At 55.1% G+C, this 18,457-nt stretch overlaps 1 protein-coding gene across 5 annotated transcripts in view; it reads right to left on the minus strand.

Moving 5' to 3' along the window:
• DUOX2 (dual oxidase 2) overlaps positions 1–18,457 on the minus strand; it is a 19,681-nt gene continuing 1,224 nt past the window's right edge. For 4 of the 5 annotated variants that reach the window (XM_086320676.1, XM_086320675.1, XM_086320674.1 and 1 more), the window contains 31 exons: positions 18,102–18,266; positions 17,300–17,487; positions 16,944–17,145; positions 16,673–16,839; positions 16,247–16,307; positions 16,015–16,111; positions 15,474–15,564; positions 15,095–15,197; positions 14,340–14,503; positions 13,638–13,813; positions 13,300–13,418; positions 12,798–12,935; positions 12,462–12,575; positions 12,070–12,272; positions 11,588–11,773; positions 10,285–10,510; positions 10,112–10,205; positions 8,065–8,252; positions 7,483–7,552; positions 6,965–7,048; positions 6,250–6,428; positions 5,879–6,109; positions 5,594–5,693; positions 4,855–4,904; positions 4,473–4,600; positions 4,065–4,218; positions 2,603–2,835; positions 2,224–2,382; positions 1,926–2,081; positions 1,690–1,818; positions 1–1,404 (listed from right to left, as the gene is read on the minus strand). In XM_086320676.1, the coding sequence (XP_086176802.1) occupies positions 1,282–1,404; positions 1,690–1,818; positions 1,926–2,081; positions 2,224–2,382; positions 2,603–2,835; positions 4,065–4,218; positions 4,473–4,600; positions 4,855–4,904; positions 5,594–5,693; positions 5,879–6,109; positions 6,250–6,428; positions 6,965–7,048; positions 7,483–7,552; positions 8,065–8,252; positions 10,112–10,205; positions 10,285–10,510; positions 11,588–11,773; positions 12,070–12,272; positions 12,462–12,575; positions 12,798–12,935; positions 13,300–13,418; positions 13,638–13,813; positions 14,340–14,503; positions 15,095–15,197; positions 15,474–15,564; positions 16,015–16,111; positions 16,247–16,307; positions 16,673–16,839; positions 16,944–17,145; positions 17,300–17,487; positions 18,102–18,266 (4,478 nt within the window). In that variant the 3' untranslated portion in view covers positions 1–1,281. Of the gene's footprint in view, positions 1,405–1,689; positions 1,819–1,925; positions 2,096–2,223; positions 2,383–2,602; positions 2,836–4,064; positions 4,219–4,472; positions 4,601–4,854; positions 4,905–5,593; positions 5,694–5,878; positions 6,110–6,249; positions 6,429–6,964; positions 7,049–7,482; positions 7,553–8,064; positions 8,253–10,111; positions 10,206–10,284; positions 10,511–11,587; positions 11,774–12,069; positions 12,273–12,461; positions 12,576–12,797; positions 12,936–13,299; positions 13,419–13,637; positions 13,814–14,339; positions 14,504–15,094; positions 15,198–15,473; positions 15,565–16,014; positions 16,112–16,246; positions 16,308–16,672; positions 16,840–16,943; positions 17,146–17,299; positions 17,488–18,101; positions 18,267–18,457 lie in introns of all 5 variants that reach the window. The other variant, XR_015134391.1, reaches the window with a different exon arrangement.

The following is an 18,457-nucleotide window of genomic DNA, read 5'->3' on the forward strand; positions in this document are numbered from 1 at the left end:
AAAGTTCATAGTAGTTTTATTCATAATTATCAGAAACTAGAAACAATCTAAATGTCTATCGACATAAGACTCCATAAACAAACTGTGGTACATCTCTACAATGGAGCTTGACACAGCATGAGAAAAGAACAAACTACTGATAAACACAATAACATGGGTGAATCACAGAGACATTGTTGAGTGAAAGACGCCAGTTTCAAAAGAATACATTCAATATGAACAAATGAATCTGGGGTGATAATATAATTCACATCAGTGGTTGCTACTAAGGGTTGGGGGTGGTGGACTGACAGGGGTACAAAGGAAGTTTCTGGGGTGATGCAAATGTCCTAGATCTTCATCTGGATAGTAGTAGCAACACATGTTGTACATGGTAGCTTTAAGATTTGTGCACTTTACTATATGTAAATTATACTAAAAAAATTTTTTTTTAATTAAAGCTTAGCTTTTGAGGAATGAGCCACTTGAAGAAGGAAAAGGAAGAGTCTTAAAGAGCGTGGAGGGGATGTCCCAGGTTGGCCCCTGTGGAAGGTGACTGACTGTCCTCATTTGCCTGGAACTGAGGGGTTTCTTAGGACAAGAAACTTTCAGCGCTAAGACTGGGAGAGTCCTGGGCAAACTGGGACAGCTGGTCATCCAACTCCTGTGAAGGTGGGGAGCCAAGAGGGGACTCTGGATGATGTGCAGAGAGGCTGGGCTCCCGTGGTACTGGAACTGAAGGGCTGCTCCAGCAGGAAGAGATGGGTCTGCCAAGAGGTGAGGGCAGTGGGCAGTGGGCATCACTCAGCGTTCCTGATCCCCTAGGAGCAGGAAGGGCTTTGGGGTAGAGCTGGAGGGCAAAGCCCTCAGAGACTGAACTGAGACAGTTGGGCTGCCAGGTTTAACACTGAAGCTTCTAAGCTGGGTTCTGAGGAGATTTTCTCTTGAGCCTTCTCTTCACACCAGGTACCCTACCCATCCTCCCTCAAATGCCTAGGCCACGAAAACACCAACACTATTCACTGATTTTGTGGAAGGGAAAAAGACATGGGGATCTAGCAGAGAAAAATGCAGTTGTCTCTTCACCTCAGTTATCACAAGGTGGAGACTTCCCCACTTTATCTGCCACAGCCTGCTGTGATGTGAGCTGCAAGTGTCTCTGCTAACTCCTCAGAGCCTGGGACAGATAGGGCAATGAGGGAGAGGCCCTTTCAGCTCTCTGGCTGAGGCCTGAGGTGAATTCTGACAGAAACTGTTGGCAGGGCTGGTCCATGGAGGGACCGGGAACCAGGGAAGGTGGGCTCAGAAGTTCTCATAGTGGTGCACGAAGTGGGCCTGGTCCTGCTGGTTGATGAGCTGACAGGCCTTCTCTACATTCTTGGTCATTCCTGGAGGGCCGCAGCTGAACACCCCGATCTTCTGCACCTATCAAGTGTTGGTGGGGAGAGAGCAGTGGTTGCAGAGGAGAGGCCTGTGGCCTTGAGATGCTCACTCCCCAGGAGCTGCTTCCCAAGCCTGACTGGAGTGACCAGGGCATTGACCCCAGGCGCTGAGGAGGAGGAGGCTTGAATTGGGGCGGCAGGGGTGGGATTTAAAGCCCTCCTCCAACCCTGGACCCCATCCTGAGGTCCTCTGCTCAGGACACAGCTGCAGGCTCTTCAAGGGCCAGGAAGTCCTGGTAGGGGAAGGATGGTTGGGAGTGGGACTGACCTTTGGGTGGACCTCCTGCAGAGAACTGAAGAAGCGTTCAAAGGGGGGACGGCCAAAGTGGGTGATGGAGCGCAAGCCCGTGAACAGACTCCGGTTCAGCACCTTCTGGAAGTGCCGCTCACAAATGTACTGGGGGAGGGAGCAGAGGAGCAAGGTCACAGCCAGCGCCTTGGCCATCCTGGCTTGCTCGGCCCACCCACATACCCAGAGTTGCCCCCTGGCCGGCCCTGACGCACCAGCATGGTGGTCCTGAGGTCGAACTTCTCAGCCAGCTGGGTGATGTAGATGTGCACGGACACGAGGTCCTGGCAGTCATTCTCCTCCACTTCCCGGATGATGTCAGCCAGCCACTCAAACTGCCGCTGGGTCCGTGTCACCCAGATGAAGTAGATCTGGGGACACATGACTAGGGCTCTGACTCAGCTCAGCTCAAGGAGCCAGGGCTTTTTATCATGCTGCTTTGCTGTGATGTGGGGACACAATCAGGCTGTCTGTCCCTATTTCTTTGAAGAATGGAAGAGAGTAAACACTCACCTTTTTACAGAGCATTTGGCTCCCCAAGGATGACTTGAAGACCAGGTCTTTGAGGATGGAGGCAAAGGGAGTGACCCCAATGCCCCCTCCCACTAGCACTGACACCTCAAACTTATGCCACTCCTGATGGCCCTCTCCAAATGGCCCATCGAGGTACAGCTGCCAACAGAAGAGGAAGATGAGATGAGCCTGGCCCTTCCCAAGCTCTGAGGTTAGATATGTGGGGGAAGAGGGACAGGGAGAACCAGTCTCTTTGAGGAACCCCAGCCCTCTCCCAGTCTGGCTTTACAGTAGCTAAAGCATCTTATCCTGGGGTCAGGAAGGGTGGGGACTTTCTGTCAATGCTAGAGCCCCAAAAAGTGGTCCCAATGGTGGGCACCTTTGGATATTTGGCACAGCTGTCACCCGTTGGAAGTGAGTAGATCTCCCTGAGGCGGGTGGTCCAGGGCCCCGCTGCCCGGATGTGCAGGCTAAGCGTCTCCTCATGGGGCGCTGACGTCAGCGTGAAGGGGTGGTACTCGTTGGTCCCCAGAGCCAGGCAGGCAATCCGCACCCACTGTCCTGACTTGTACTCAAAGCCTTGGGGCCGCTGGAACTCCAGGTGGGTCACTCCTGAGGGTCGTGGGCAGGGAGGGGCAGGGATCAGAGGGCTTGTTCCTGGTACCTGAGAATCAGCAGGTGCCCTGTCCTCATCACTCACCTCAGGCACAGGGAGCAGCCACGTGATCTGACCTAGTAGGGCTTCTGGGTTGGGGGTTGGAGGACCCTTTTATATGTTTCTTGGGTAACTCAAGAGCTGGGCTTCTCTGCTCCCCTGTTCTAGCCCCTCCCCTCCTCTTTGCTGCTTCCTCCCACTAAGGGCCCAGGCTGACACCACTGTCCTGGATACCAGTGTACTAGGTCAGGGGACCTCAGGCTCCCCAAGTACCACCTCAGTGTTTACCAAATTTCCAGCATGTGAACGTTACCTTTGTAGTGGGACTTATGTGCTCATCCTCCCGCATTATCATTGATCTGATGTTTTTCTTTAAATTGATTTATTTTTTCAACTCAGTTTACCTTGAACATTTAGGTCACTGAGGCAGGTGGAAAACCAGTGTCATGTGCTCTATCTAGCTCTAGAGGCCAAGCTTTTAACCACCACCCTACACATCTAAGTGTTATGTGCTCTAAATAGAAAGTACCACATTTTATCACAGTTTAGCTGGATCCTGTTTGTTGCCTGACCACAGCTGAGCCTCAGGCTTGTGCTTTCTTTGTGGAAAAAGGAGATTTGCAAGTACTGGAGGGTGCAAAAGGCATGTGAAGACCATGCTGAGACTTTGCTCTTAAGTAATCTTGATTGATATAAAGTTGAACGAGGTTAACTTTCTTACTATGTGAGTTCTGAGGGTCAGCCAGCCCCACAACCCTTAAATATCTTCCATCACCCTCTGTGTTGATGTGAATCCCTGCTCTGGCCAGCACTGACTCTCAACAGACTCTTGTGGTCTGGACCATTTGTCTGTCTCTGAAGAGGGGTTTTTCCGAATGAAGAAATGGGAGAGAGATGTTCGGTTCCCTGCCCTGCTCCCAGGCCATGCATGTTCTGGTCTTTCTCGTCCTTAAACCCCTCTGAATGCCTTTCAACTGGCTCTTTTCAATAGTCACCTCTCGTTGTGTGCAAGTCCTGGAAACTAAGTCCAGACTTTCTGGGGGCTGCAGTTCCATCAGGAAAGCCGTAGGGCTCCCCAGAGGGTCTCAGAAACAACAATGGGGTGAGGAGGCCTGGAAAGCTGTCTCCCCACATCCCATGAGTTGACCTCCCATGCTCCCCACCTGAGGTCAGGCCAGCTTGGTACCTGAAGGCAGCAGCTGCGCCTTCACCACGCCGATCTCCACCTTCTTCCGGCTCAGGCTCACCAGCTTGTCCCCCATGTAGATAAGTGCTGGGACCAGGAAGTAGATGTGGAAACGGGGCAGCTGGATCAGGGCAAAGCTGCCGTGGATGATGAGCTGAAGACATGGCCAGTTAGTACAGCTCAGGCCCAGCCGACCAGCCCCTTTTCTGCACCCACCTTACCCAGACACTTCCTGCCCCAGCCCTGGGCCTGGGTTGAGTGCATGGGGCTGGCACAACTCCACAGACTGTGGCCTCAGATCTCAGGGCCTCAGTCGAAGCTCTTGAGTCCAATTCAGCCTTCTCCCTCCCCACATCATGATGCTCATCTCTGCCCTGTAGCCTGGCCCTACCCAGAGAAGTCCCTCACCAGCACATAGAGCAGGATGTAGAGGTGGTGGGTCAACCAGAAGCCCCGGAAGCTGCGGCGTCGGAAGTGGTGGGAAGCAAAGACATACATGATGGCAAGAACCAGGAGCAGGAGCACCCCTGTCATACCTGGGGGCAGCGGAGACAGGGTCAGACAGTCCGGGTCTCAGGGCCTCAGCCTAGGCTGAGAGTAGCAGAGAGCATGTCCCCATTCTGCCCTGGCTCCCAGAACAGCTTAACTAAAGAAGCTGGAACTAAAGCTTGTCCTGGAGCCTTCAAAGGGAAACTGTCAACACTATAGACAAGTGTGTATTCATAGGAAGATGAGGACAAAATCAGAAGTCCTCAGAACCCCCAGACTCCACATACCATCTACTCTTTACCTGGGACTGTCTGGAAGAACCACCAGTAGAACTTCTGGGGAAGCTTGGACCTGTAGGGCAAAGACACCCAGAACCTCAGGCTGGAGCAGGAAGAGCTCCACCACTGTTGCAATGTGACTCTGTTCCTGATGGCCTTGAATACAGAGGTTCCTGGGCTTCTGCCCAGACGACCAGGGATCCTTCCAAAGAACATGGGCCCCAGCCTCCTGTGTTCTACTCTCTGATCTCAAAGCAGTTCTTCTTCCTGTGTAATCTTGAATTCCCCTACTGCAGCTAACCTTTGCTTTCTTGAGTGCCTGGTTCATATTCTGTAAGCTCCATGAGGCTCTATGCTCTATCACTAGGCTCAAACAATGCCAGGCACAGAGTCAGTGCTCAAGAAATACTTGTTGAATGACTGCATGTATCTTGGCATTCTTACTCTCTGGCTCCAGGATGGACACATAGACATGTTTCCTAAATGTTTGCCCAGTAAATGGATGGCAGGCTGAGAAAGCAAGCTGTGTGTCAGGTACACATGGGAAAGAGTATCCAACTTCATCTCCCAAAGTCCTTTCCTGGCAAGTCATGGCCAGCTTCCTTCCTGAGGGCAAGGAAGTCATCTCTCGGCTTCCTCAGGATACTAACTTCTCACTCTCACTCAGTGAAAGAGTGGAGAGTCTAGGGCCATCTACCTCTTTTCTGTTGTACCCTTAGGCCTTCCCCAGAATTCCCAAGGGGGGTCCTCCCCAGAACTGACCCATCATTCACAAAGACGCTGGGAAAGATGCAGGCCAGCAGACTGAGGGGGCTGACTGAGAAGATATAGACATTCACCACGTGGCCAGCGCTGTGCAAAACTGAAAGAGACAGATCCCATTAGAGATGCCTCCCACGGCCAACCCTAACTAACTCCAGCCCCGGGGAGACAGGAGGCACAGGGAGGAGAGAAGGAAGTACAAGTAGCTCCAGTGTCCCCACTGTCTCCCCCACAGCTAGACCCAGGGGCCTGCAGCCATGGCAAGCATGCCCAGCTGCCACATACTGGCCAGGACCACAGCGGCCATGGCGATCCAGCGATGGAAGTCCACGGCAGCATCAAAGGGCACGTAGCGGTTGAGGAAGGTCTCTCTCAGGAAGGTGATGAGGTTGCGGCACATGGTGAGCAGGATGTAGGAGAACATGAAGGAGACACTGGCCGCCGTGCCCCGTGACAGGATGATGCCCACAAAGGTGGTCTGTGCAATGCCCGAGGGTGGCGAGGCAAAGGCGTAGTCTGGGGGTAGAATTGGGGTGGAACAGCACAGTACAGAGGCCTGAGTCAGAACACCTGGGTCCCCCAGGCCAGACGCTGAGGTTCGGGAAAAACAACCAGAAGGCTCTCACACCTCCCCTCCTGCAACTTGAAACTCTTACAGTAAGCGCGCTCCACAAACAGTCCGGCACAGATGGCTGAGAAGACAGCCACGCACACGATGTGCCGCCGGTAGTTCTCCACGAAGCGCTTGTACTGCTGCAGCTTCTGAGCCAGGAAGCCCCGCTGCATCTTCTCCTGCAGCGCCTCCGTGTACAGCCGGGGAGGGGGCACCCCTGCCCTGCAGCAATGGGAGGCAGGTAGCCTGAGGTCAGTGCATCCTGGCCTCCCCTAAGTGCCACCTTATAAAGGAGACCTGGTGCTCTGGCAGCAGTCAGGATGGGCCGCAATAGATGAAAGAAAAAGCTTCTGGGGGGTGACTCCCACTCTCCCAAGCCATTACCACTCATCTTGACTTGCCCTGTCCACCCACTCTTCCATCTCCCCACTACTCCATCTCCACTTCCTCCTGTCTGTCCTTTCTGTCTCTCCTCCTGCTCCCTGCCCAGGCCTCACTGCTGCACCCAAACCAGGCAGGAGCCAGGGGACCCCTCCCTGCCATCTTGGTGTTGCATCGAGTGCCAGGCTCCTGGCCTAAAGAGTAGGGTGCAGAAGTTGGAAGAGGTTGAAGAGTCATTCGACTTAACAGCCTGCCAGCCAGGTCAGGGACATGTGGAATGAGTCTCAGGATGGTCTCTTGTGGGTGGAGGTGGGCAGACCAAGACTCCGAGACTTCTCCCCATGTCTTCATGGATCAAGGTTCTAGAAAACACTCACTTTTTGCCAAACCTCTTCTTCAGCCCAGGGCCTCCTAATTCCGGGGCTTTCGAGGCAGGGAGCCCCACTCCCTGAGGGCAAGAACTGAGGAAAGAAAAATGGGGCTCATGATCCCCTTGTCTTTGCAGGCAGGAGAAGAACTGCCACGTCAGGGTTGAGGGTGGGCTGGGAGGGGGTAGATCCTGGGATTCATTTCTGTCCACAGATCCTGCCCATAAAACTGATCAGAGAGGAGTCTGGCAGAAGGCAGGACCGAAGGAATGGATATGGTCAGGTCATCTGTTCTGTGTGAAGATTGTGTCCTGGAGGGGCAGAAAGAGCCAGGCTCCTGAACAGTAAATGGGTATGTGGGTATGTGTGTGATGCAGCTGGAATACAGACTCAGAACAACTGTGCATTAAGAGCAACTTTCAGAGGGCAAATGTCTGGCCCAGGGGCTGATCTCACCAGCCCTACTTGCTTCGTTTCCCTGCAGGGGACCCAGTCAGGACACCTCCCCATGCCCCATTCCCGCTCACCGTTCCTCAGAAGTCCGAGTGATGAATGACACTCGAGAGCTGATGTTTGGTTTAAAAATGTCTCCAACACCTGGAGAGGAGAACAAGAAGCTGGACAGGCTTCCCCAAGAGTGCAGGGAGGTGACCGTCCTAGGATGGCTACAGGGCAGTGGCTTGGTCACATCTCCATACCCTCTCCAGCCTTGCTCCCCTCACTGCCCACACGGAGCACCCGCACAAGGTGGCTGCTGCTAGACAATGTGGCAACTTCGTGCAATTAGGAAAAGGGTCCCCCTCCAGGTGGACGCAGCCCTGCAGATTGTTTGTATACAGAAAATGGGGGCTCATCCTCTGGCCAGATTCACCCCAGATCAATGTGCGTGGCTGGTGTGCAGCATGTAGGCTAGATTTCTGCCTGCCCTGACCCCTCCGTGGGCACCTTTGTGTACAAATTGCACAACTGTAGGTGACACCCTTGATTATACATGCCTGGCTCTGTACTAGGCACCAAAGACTAAGAGAGAAGTAAGACCTGAGTGCTATGCACCAGGAACTCACATTTTGAAGATACGCCCATCCCTGACGCCTTCCAAACTTACACACCTCCTCCTCCACCTCTGACACAGAGCTGCGTTCGGCGGAGCTCACTGTCGTGGTCCCGCAGCATGAAGTGGAAGTCCTCCCACGTCAGCTCCTGCTTGTCCTGGAAGCCTGACTCTCGGAACATGGACTCCACCACCTCGGCCAGCTGGGTCTTGGTCAGGCAGTTGTTGGAGATCTCAATGAAGGACCTGGGTCGGGGGGTGGGGGGAACCCAAGAAGAAAGCAGCCTGTCACCCAGCCAGGTCAGGTTTAGGCAGGCAGGTGCTGGGTGGGGCGGGCCCCAGACTATCTAGTGTGGTTACCAGTGACCCAGGAAATGGCACCGAGAAGGTGTTCATCCAGCCTGCTGCTGACGCTAAGCTGGGTGGGGTGGCCACGGCCCGAAAGGCAGAACAAAACTGAAAGTGACCTTGACCAGTCACTTAGAGAAAGCAGCCCTCAAACGGGGGATAAATGTCCACTGAGTGTAGGAACATGTCCAGGTGTGCCACAGCCCACTGAAGTGGCAGGATCTCTCGTGTTGATAACTCCCACACCCATGCCGGGCACCCCATTCATGGTTAAGTGGGGGCACAGACAGTTGGGAGTTGAGGGAGGAGATGTAGCCACAGTGGCTTCTGCTTCCTTGTGCCAACACCCCAGGACGCAGGCAGAAGTGTCTCTACACCCAACGTGACAGCATCTACAATGGCCATACTTTTTTCTTAGGTGCACTTTCGACACAAGCAAACACACGTGCACATTTGTGTTGAGTCCAGCAGAAAAAAAGCTTTGCCTGCATGACACAGCAAACAACTGCCATCACATTAAAAAAATATATCATCCCACTTGCTCAGGGTGAGACTGAGCCAGAGCCACGCTGAGCACAGGATGAGGAGGTGGGAGCTTAGCCCCCAGGCGCAGAAACCCTCTCCCAGAGGGTCCTGCAGCAGCATACCCAGCGAGGGACAACTGCAATCAGCTTCACCCTAGCCCTTTCAGAGCACGTCCAGTTGTTGTATCTATCCTGCAAGAGAGGTGGCAGTGAAGGGGATCACGGAAAGCAATGAGTAAGGTTTGCAGGGATAGAAAAGTTAAAAGGATCTGAGCTGTTTTTTGCATTCTGTTTATTCATTTGCTCATTTGTCTCATCTGATTCAGTTGCCTATGCATCAAATGCCTGCTATGTGCCAATGAGTGTGGAGAAGGTGGATGAGATATGAACCCTGTCCTTGTAGAGCTGCAGGAAGCTGTGTTACTGGAGCACTGTCTCCAGGAATAAGACGTCTGTGAGCCCCAAACTGGTCTTTATTGGCACACTACAACCAGAGATGGCTTAAGAAGCAGGAAGAGAGAAAGTTTGAAATATAGAACAACATTCCATTTTTCTCCTCCTGCCTGTCCTGGTGATTAACATCGGCAGTGACGAAGGGCATCTGTCCTCCAGGATTCATGCTCTCACTGTGTAAAGCACAGCCTTAGAAGAATCAGCCAAGACCTGACTTCCCTGGTGGTCCAGTGGATAAGAATCCGCCTGCCAGTGCAGGGGACATGGGTTCAATCCCTGGTCCAGGAATGCCCCGCATGACTTGGGGCAACTAAAGCCGGTGTGCCACAACTACTGAGCCCACTTGTCTAGAGCCTGCACTCCACAACAGGAGTGTAGCCCCTGCTCGCCGCAACTAGAGAAAGCCCACATACAGCAACGAAACCCAGCGCAACCAAAATAAGAAAAAAGTTTTTAAAAAGAAGAAGAGTTAGCAAAGACCTGACAGCATCCAAAAGAGGCTGGTTGGCTTTGTTACTGGTCATCTTGGTGTTGTTTGTGTTTTTTCACTTGGGAGAATTTTCTGGCTGGTGTTGACTGAAGAAACAGACCCTTCTGGGGGCAGGGGCCTGGCCAGATAAACTTTGAAGCTGGATGCTCTGGGCATCTAGGATGCAGTACCTAGGCCACCTCTCAATGCAGACGGCCACATAACCTCCTCACCTACCCTCCTCTGACCTGACCTGTTTTCCTGTTTAAAATACCAAGACGTCTCAGGACTGGAGCGGGCCCACCCCATACCGCATCATGGTGAAGAACTCGTCCTTGGAGAGGAAGCCATTGCCATCAAGGTCATACATGGTGAACATCAGGCGGGACTTGTCCTCTGGGGAGCCTGGGAAGAGACAGGGGGATCCCTGTCACCTCTCTGCTGAAAGATACTTGGCACCTGGGATGGTCCACCATCCCCTCACCTTTCATGAAGACCACCAGGACGTCCAGGAACTCCCGGAAGGACAGGTACCCATTGCCGTCTTTGTCGGCCAGAGAAAACATGGACTCCACAAACATGTCCTGGGGCTTGAGGCCCAGGGACTCGGCAAACTCAGCCCGGCTCAGCTCACAGGTCAGGGCCTCCCGCACCTTCTGCGATGAGTCCAGGAGCAGGGTTCCTGCATCCACCTGGTTGATGTCCAGCACCTGTACTTGGACAGCAGCAGAGGGAGGGAGAGGAAGAGTTGAGGCCTGGGCTGGAAGCAGTTCAGTGACCCCTCTCATCTCCCAAAGTCTGGATCAGAAAGGTGAGCCCTGGTGGTCGCTCATTTCTGCTCTCCTGCAGAGGGGAGACTAGCAGGGGATGAGGTGGGAGCAAGGAGGGACAGTGTTTGGGAATGCCAAGTGAAAGAGCCTACACCGGTGACAGAAACTGCAGCAGACATGAATGGAAGGCAGGAAGGGGCTAAAGATATACTCTTTTGTCAGTTCAGACAGGGTTGCCATGTGCCTGATTTTAAAAGTCACATACATGTAACTTACTGTGGTTTAGTGGCTAAGTCATGTCTAACTTTTTTGCGACCCCATGGACTGTAGCCCACCAGGCTCCTCTGTCCATGGGATTTCCCAGGCAAGAATACTGGAGTGGGTTGTCACTTCCTTCTCCAAGGGATTTTCCTGACCCAGGGATTGAAACTGCATCTCCTGCATTGGCAGGTAGATTCTTTACCATTGAACCACCAAGGAAGCCCATATATGTAACTTCCATGCATTACATGCAATCATGTACCCAGCACTAGGGCTAAACATTGTACATAGAACAGTGTTTATCAAACTTTAGAGTGAATCAGAATCCTCTGGAGGGCTTGTGGGTCCCAGCTTCAGAGTTCCTGATTTCCTAGGTCTGGGGGAAGGGCCTGAGGACTTGAATTTCTAACGAATTCCCAGATGAGGCTGTTACTGTTGGTCCAGGGAGCACACTTTGAAGACCACAAACGTAGACTATGTTTCTGAATCCTCATAACCCAAGGGGATGGATCCTATTTTAATCACTCTTTTATAGACGAGGAAACTGAAATCAGAGGAGAGGCGATGTAATTTGCCTAAGGTGATGCCCTAGTGAGTAGCAAAACCTGGGTTCCAGCAGGGCTGTCTGTTTCCAGCCCTCAGGACAGAAGCTCAGTTCACCCTAGATAGGGTACTGTCCAGCCCAGGTTGGACAGTTGGGTAGTTTTCCTCCTACCCCTGGGCCCCTTCTGCTTCCAAAAAGCCTGGTCACAGCACCTGGGCAAAAAGGTGTCTGAAGAAAATCTCCAGGATGCGTTGCCGCTGCTCTTTGGTCACAGCTTTCCTGAACAGCTCATACTCGCTCATCTCAGCCATGTCCAGGCCCAGAGCCCAGTTCTCACAGAAGCCCCGCAGATGCTGCACGAAGGCACCCCGCTCCTCCTGGGAGTTAAACAGCAGCACCTGGCAGAAGGAAGGCCGTGCCAATGCTCAAGCTCCTGGCTCAGCCTCCCCTCAGAGGTCCTTGGGTTGGGGGAAGGAAACTAAAAGGCTCCCATTCCAACCCGGCTAGGGCCCGGTGAGTGGCCCAAGGGGATCAAAGGGAGAGTTGGGTGGGGACCTTGGAAACCAGTGCCTCCTCCCAGTGTCAGCCCTCACAGACGAGCCCTGCAGCTGAGGACACGGTGACCTGAGGGGACTCGCCGTAGAAGGGAAATGGGCGAGGGCAGCCCAGGCTGGGGAGGCTGGCTGGGCCATACCAGATCATACTCCTTGGGGATCTTGAGCAGCAGGGTGCGGCATCTGCGGTTGCTGGACAGGATGAGGTTGACCTGTTGTGGGGGCTGCAGCTGGATGGTGCGGAGCACAGAGAGCCGCCAGTCCACAACCTGCAGCCGCCGGTCTGGGAGCAGCTGGATGGTGACTGGATAGCTCCTCTCCCGGGGGCCCGGCCACTCCATCGCTAGGGAAGGGACGACGGGCAGGGCAGAGCGTTTCAGCAGAGCTTCCCAGGCCCTGGCCCTCAGGCCAGTTCCAGTCTGAGCCAGCACCCTGAAGCCTGGCTTTCTCCCCACATCTGTAAGCTGGTTCTTTCACAGCACCCCGCACCTTCGGTTCTCTTCCCGCTTCCCTCCCCTTGGCCCCATCTCACCTGACACTCCATCACTGGCTGGTTCCTTCTTCACACTCTCTTTGCCTCTCCTTTGGAGCTTCTTGCGCTCTCGGCCCCGGAAATAGGCCACAACCCCAGAGATAAGCAGGCTCACTGAAGGGGGTCAGAAGGAGCCAGTGGGGAGAGGAACCCCTCACCTGTGGGTTTTCCAAGGCCCTGGCTGCTGCCCCTCCCTTCCTAAGGCATCCTGAGGCTGGCTTCAAATGAACTCAGGCCTGAACCCTACAGGTCAGTCAGTAACAAGGGGTGGGGACAGTCTGTGGAGAGGAGGGGAGCTGAGAGAAGAGACATGGCTGAGGGGGCTGAAGGGCTTACCTAGTGGAAGACAGCACAAAGCCACGATGGTGATGCCAAAGCCAGGACCACTGCCCTCGAAGTAATGAATCTCGGTCAGGGGCACACAGCGGGGCAGGTCTCCGGTTGTGAGCTGTTGGGGCTGAGGGCAGGGTGCACCTGAGGGAGAAGCACAGAAGGTCTCAAGGCCTGAGCGTCCCACTCCTTGGCCAGGCATCCTTCCCCTCTTCTCCTGTAAAGGGCCAGGTACTGCTCCCTCCCAGATCCACCTCCCTGGAACTTGTTCCCCTCAAAAGTTCCTCTTCCACATCCCACCTCTCAGCATCACCCCAACCCGACCACAAGGTACAGCCTGCAAACCAGTCTAGTCTCTACTGGGGGAGGCACCTAATGCAGGCCTCCCAGACCAACACAGAGGGAACTGCCTGGTGCCTAGCCCCTGAGACAGCACCAAGTGACCCCCCCACACACAACCTCTGCCCCTTCTCTGCCACCATTGCTTGAGCTCTCCCAGGCCACCCACCATCCTGCCAAATAAAGACATTGGGCTGCAGGGTGTCAGGGTCCACATTGGTGACAGCCACCACCACGTCCCGAAGAGTGGTGCTTCTAATTTCTGCAATTTCATCTGGAGAGAAGAGCCTAAGGTGGGGAAAGCCAGGAATTGTTTGGGATGAGAAGGGATCACAGGTCTCCAGCAAACTCGGGCCTGGGAACCCAGATGAGAAAAATAGACCCAGAGGGGTGGGGAGGGAGTTGTGGGTCAGCTGGGAGTCAAGGGCCCATGGAGGCCATTCACAGGCAGAGGGTCTGGGGTCCAGGCCAAGACAGAGTCTGAGGCAGGAGCCAGGCAGGCCTTACCCATTCCTGCTGTTCTCAAACCAGTAGCGGTCGCCATCCCGCAGTCGCACAAACTGATCAAGGACGATGGTGCTGAAGAGGGGTCCAGGGTCCCCGTGGCTCTCCAGGAGCCCCCCAGGGAGTAACTCCAGCCGGGACAGGTCCTGGTTGTACAGGGCCGCTGTGGCCTCCAGCACCTGGGGCACCACAGGAGGTGAGGAGTGTGTGAGCATACGTGTGTGGTTTTGTGTTAGGAGGGTGGCCACTACTGCCCCATCCCTCAAACATGGGACCCCATCCGCGGTCTGGCTTGCTGCTTAGCCCTGAGAGAGTTTCCTCTTTCTAGGCAGCCCCCTCAAGTGGTGACAAGTCTGGTGGGAGGACCAGTGTGTCACCACCCAGACTGTCTCCAGTGACCAGCAGCTTCAGGGTCATCCATCTCATGGGGCAAGACCCTGCAGGAACAGGACAATGGCTCCCCACCCAGGGGTCATTCTGCAGAAATGGTACAGAGTAGCGGTGAGGATACTCTGGAATCAGATGCCTGAATTTGAATCCTGCCTCCGAGATGGACTTAACAATTATGTCATGGGTAAAATGGGGACAATGATGGTGTCTACTCTATAATGTTCTTCACACAGATTAAATGGGTTACACATGTAAAGGACTTAGTATCACCTCAAGAAAGCTTTAGTTGCCATTATTATCATCACTATTTCTGACCTGAGGGTCCACGTTGGGGTTGAGGTCACTCCAGTTCCCCGGGGTCTTCAGCCCCAAGGCCTGCAGGGCTTGGCTATAGCTGGGCAGCCCCATGTCTCGGCCACGTTGGATGCTGCTGGCCACGTAGTCAGTGCGAGAGAACTTGCCAGGGCCAGGCCAATAATCTAAGGAGGAGAGAGGACCTGGCTCTAGGCTGTCCTCCTAACCCTTCTTTACCCAGCAGCCTTGAATTGGGCTGTTGGCATTACCCATATCCAGCACATGTCAATGTCACCATTTGTGACCAGGAGCAATTTTTCTCAAAAAACTCTTCCCTTAAGACTCAGGATGGTTCTAGTCACCAAATCCCCCGTCCCACCTCCTTAACCTCAAGATGGTGCTGGACAAGCTACCCCCTACATACTCAGATGTAGGTAATTTAGAATACAGTTATTTTCCTCTAATTTTTTCTAATGGCTGCTGTGTGTGTGTTCTTACATTGTAGGTACCCTAGGCCTGCTGCTGCTGCTGCTAAGTCACTTCAGTCGTGTCCGACTCTGTGTGACCCCATAGACGGCAGCCCACCAGGCTCCCCCATCCCTGGGATTCTCCAGGCAAGAACACTGGAGTGGGTTGCCATTTCCTTCTCCAATGCATGAAAGTGAAAAGTGAAAGTGAAGTCGCTCAGTCATGTCCGACTCCCTAGTGACTAACCCAGAAGGGTCCCCAGGCTCACAGGCCTCTGGGCCCTCATCCCTTCTACTTCCAGTGCTTACCCCTCAGATCTTCCACCACAATATTGTCCTCTAGCTCTGAGATCTGGGAGGCCATTCCCAGCAGCAGCTGATTCACTGCCTGAGAGCTGTTCAGATTGGGATTCTGGAAAGAAACAGCATACTCAAGGTAGGTCCTCAGGCTCCTTCCCAGTGCGGGGTCCCCCTCACCCAGACCACTGCAGCATCCCAGGACAAAGGGCCCTTGGCCAGGCCTAGAGCCTGTTGAACTGCTGTTCCCAGATAATTTTCTGATCACTCTACCTTCATCTCCCACCACCCTGAGGCAGCAACACCTATGAACTGGAATTGTTGCTTTTCCCAGCCTGTGTGACAAGACTGACCTTGACCCACCTTCCCTTGTCCCTGACCCCAAGCTGACCTCCCGAATCCAGTAGCTGTTGCAGACTCTGAGAGCTGGGGAGCTGCCAAAACTCTCATTCAGGACCATCTGGAAATGACAACTGGCATTTCTGAAATGGGGAATCAAGGATGCGGTAAGAGAATTCAAGGAAGAGGCTGGGGTGGGGCTGATGTGGGGTGAGGCATTCAGAGGCCATTTGGTGAGTACTAAGGGGTGTCCTCTGAACTTCCTTGACTGCAGCAGGGATTTGGCAATCAGTGTGGACTGAAGGTAGAGGTTGCTCTTTGTCCACACAGGGTAGGAAGGGAAGGAGGGAAGAGAGTTACACAGCTGCTGGACAAATCCTGCTCTCAGCAACTGAAGTTAAGCTGTTAGGAGGAAATGGAGAAACCTCCCTGTTAAGACTGGACTCCTACCCCAGGGTTCTGTTTCAGGGGACCAAATTCCGCTTCTCTTTCCCCATGAAACTGTGGGGGTGGGGTATATGAAAGGTCCCAGGCCCCAAGGCCACTGCATCTTCACCTCTCCCAGTGTGCTGCTCAGCCAGACCGTCCCTCACCTCATGTAGACGCCAGGGGGCACCATGGTGGAGAAGAACTGCTCAGAGGCAGCCAGGAACTCTGGGGAGATGCTGGGGTCCAGGAAAGGGCGATACTCTGTCCACAGGGGTAGTAAGAAAAACAGGCTCCTTACCCTCACATACTCTCATCACAAGAACCCACCAGTTTTCTTTGTCCTATGGATCTTAATCACCCCCCTCCCCTAACCCCCTCAACCCAAGTGTTCTTCACCTGTGTAATTTGGAGGTGTTTGCTGCAGGAAGCTGGGCAGCCACTCATACATGGCGATATTCTGAGGGTCAAGAGAGGGGAAAGGGGAGGCCAGCGCTGGAGCAGCCAGGCCACGAGGGATCTGAGCTCAAGGAAGGCTTAGGAGGGAGATGAGGACCAGGCAGGGACAGTCACAGGAGACACTCTCAGACAGGAGAGGTGCGGAGGTTCCTGTTCCCCACAAGCAACCAGGACAGGTGGGTGGGGAGCGGGCTGCGAAATAATAATCAGAAAACCTCCTGCGTGAGGAGCGCTTTGCCTGCTTATCACCCTCAGGGGCTTTTCCTAGATGGCAGCTCTCTGGGCAGGAGGGTGGTGGTTTCTGGCGGGGTCGTCCAGGACCGAGGGCTCTGGAGTCTCCTGGGGACCAGGCCGTGGGGGACCCACCTGGTAGGTGGCGATGACCCTCTTGCGCGCGTGCTGGAACAGCTCCTCGTCCCCCGAGAGCGGGTACCGCCGGGCCAGCTTCTGAGCCCATAGGTTGTGATAGCGGAACCAGAGCAGACCCAGAGCCTGCAGGAAGGGCTCGCGGTTCCCTCGCTCGGCCCCGAAGGCTGCACGCGCCGCGGGAACGCAGGGGAGAAATGAGCGCGGGCTGGACCGCGGGGCGCCCCTCGCCGTCCTTCGACCGCGCCCTGCCCGGCCCCCGCCGCCTCACCGTATAGCCCCCGCGGCCCGCGGCGGCCAGTGGTGGGATCTGGCGGCGTCCACATGAGCAGCGGGGCCTGCGCGGCCCGCGGGAAGGCGGGGTCGGGCCCCGACGCCAGCTGCCCCCCGGAGAAGCTCCGCAGCTCGTCGCTCCAGGAGTGCGAGGAGCCATAGATGGCGCTGCCGTCCAGCCAGCCGGTCACCTCGTTGGTCTGCGGGGACGGCGGGAGGCTGAGCCGGGGGTCGGGCGGCCAGGCGGGTCCGGGAGGGGTGAGGGCCCGCGGCTTTGTGGGTGCGGCGGGATGGGATCCTCTCCGCGGTTGCCTCAGGTCCCGCCAGCCCCACACCCCCGCCTGCTGCGCTCACCAGGTCCCGGGGGTTGCTGGGGCTCTGTCCGGTCTCGGGGTCCCAGTGACTCCTCTGGAAGGGCAGGACCACATCCCCGCTGTGGTCGCGGTCGAACACGGGGTCTCCGGGCGGGATGTGGATGTTAAGGAACTCGGCTGGGCAGCCAGACTTTTCCACACTGACCAGGTCGGACAGCACGTGGTAGCCTGCGGTCGTGGGGTTCAATCTGGTAAGAATCGCTATTCCCCACCTCCAGGGAGCCTAAAGACAGATGTTCCAATTCAAGCGCCGCTCCACCAGCTCTAAAACTTTCTTCTAATCTGTAAAGTGGGGTTATAGTACCCTCCTCGCCCACCCCCATCACGTCGTGGTGAGAATCAAAATAATACAATAAATATAAGGGCTCCCCGGAGCCAGTCCCCATCTCCTAACAGATCGTACCTCCCCCTCCCTCTCCGGGGGTAAAGAAGTTAATCCTCACATTGGGAGGAGAGGGGCGGCAGGGGACCTAGCTCCAAGGAGCTACAGGGAAGGCTAGTGGCACTCCTGGGTTGGAGTAAGGGGTAAGAGAAAGATTAGGAGAGCAAAATACCAGCTGGTCAACACCCTCAAACCCGTCCAAGACGAAGAAAGGCTCCAAGTGTAGCCTGAGGGGATGGGCTGGGGGACGGTGGGGACGGTGAGGACGGTGAGGACGTGGTTTGAAGTCTTGGGTCGGTGTCCTTTGGACTTGCAGAGCGGCCTCAGGGCCCATCTCCTTAGGCGCTGAGCTAAGCGCCAGGTCAACCCTCACCGGAACTGTTCTCCCATTTGCCCTCACCGAAGAAGACCCCCAGGACCGTGCGATTGCGGCCGGACGGCCTCCCGGAGCTGCCCCGCGTGGCTGCGTTGCTGAGTCTGCGCGGATTGGGCAGCAGCGGCTCCTCGAGAGCCTGATACACGCCGTCCGCGTAGTTGGCCGGTACAAGGCGCTGCAGTCGGGAGCCTGTGGGAAGCAGGGAGCCGGGCTCTGTCAGAACACGCCGTTCCCAACAAGCCCTTGAATCTCGCCCTATGCCTCCCTCCAACCCCCACTCGACCGACGAGACCCCTTCTTCAGCCTTCAGGTGTGTATAGGAGCTGGCCGCGCAGGCAGCGGGCCGGCTGGCTGGCGCGCTCCCTTCCCGCCGGCTTCTC

This window comes from Bos grunniens, chromosome 10, assembly GCF_055505025.1.
Source record: "Bos grunniens cultivar Pamir isolate PY7600 chromosome 10, Bosgru_T2T1.0, whole genome shotgun sequence".
NCBI classification, from domain to species: domain Eukaryota; kingdom Metazoa; phylum Chordata; class Mammalia; order Artiodactyla; family Bovidae; genus Bos; species Bos grunniens.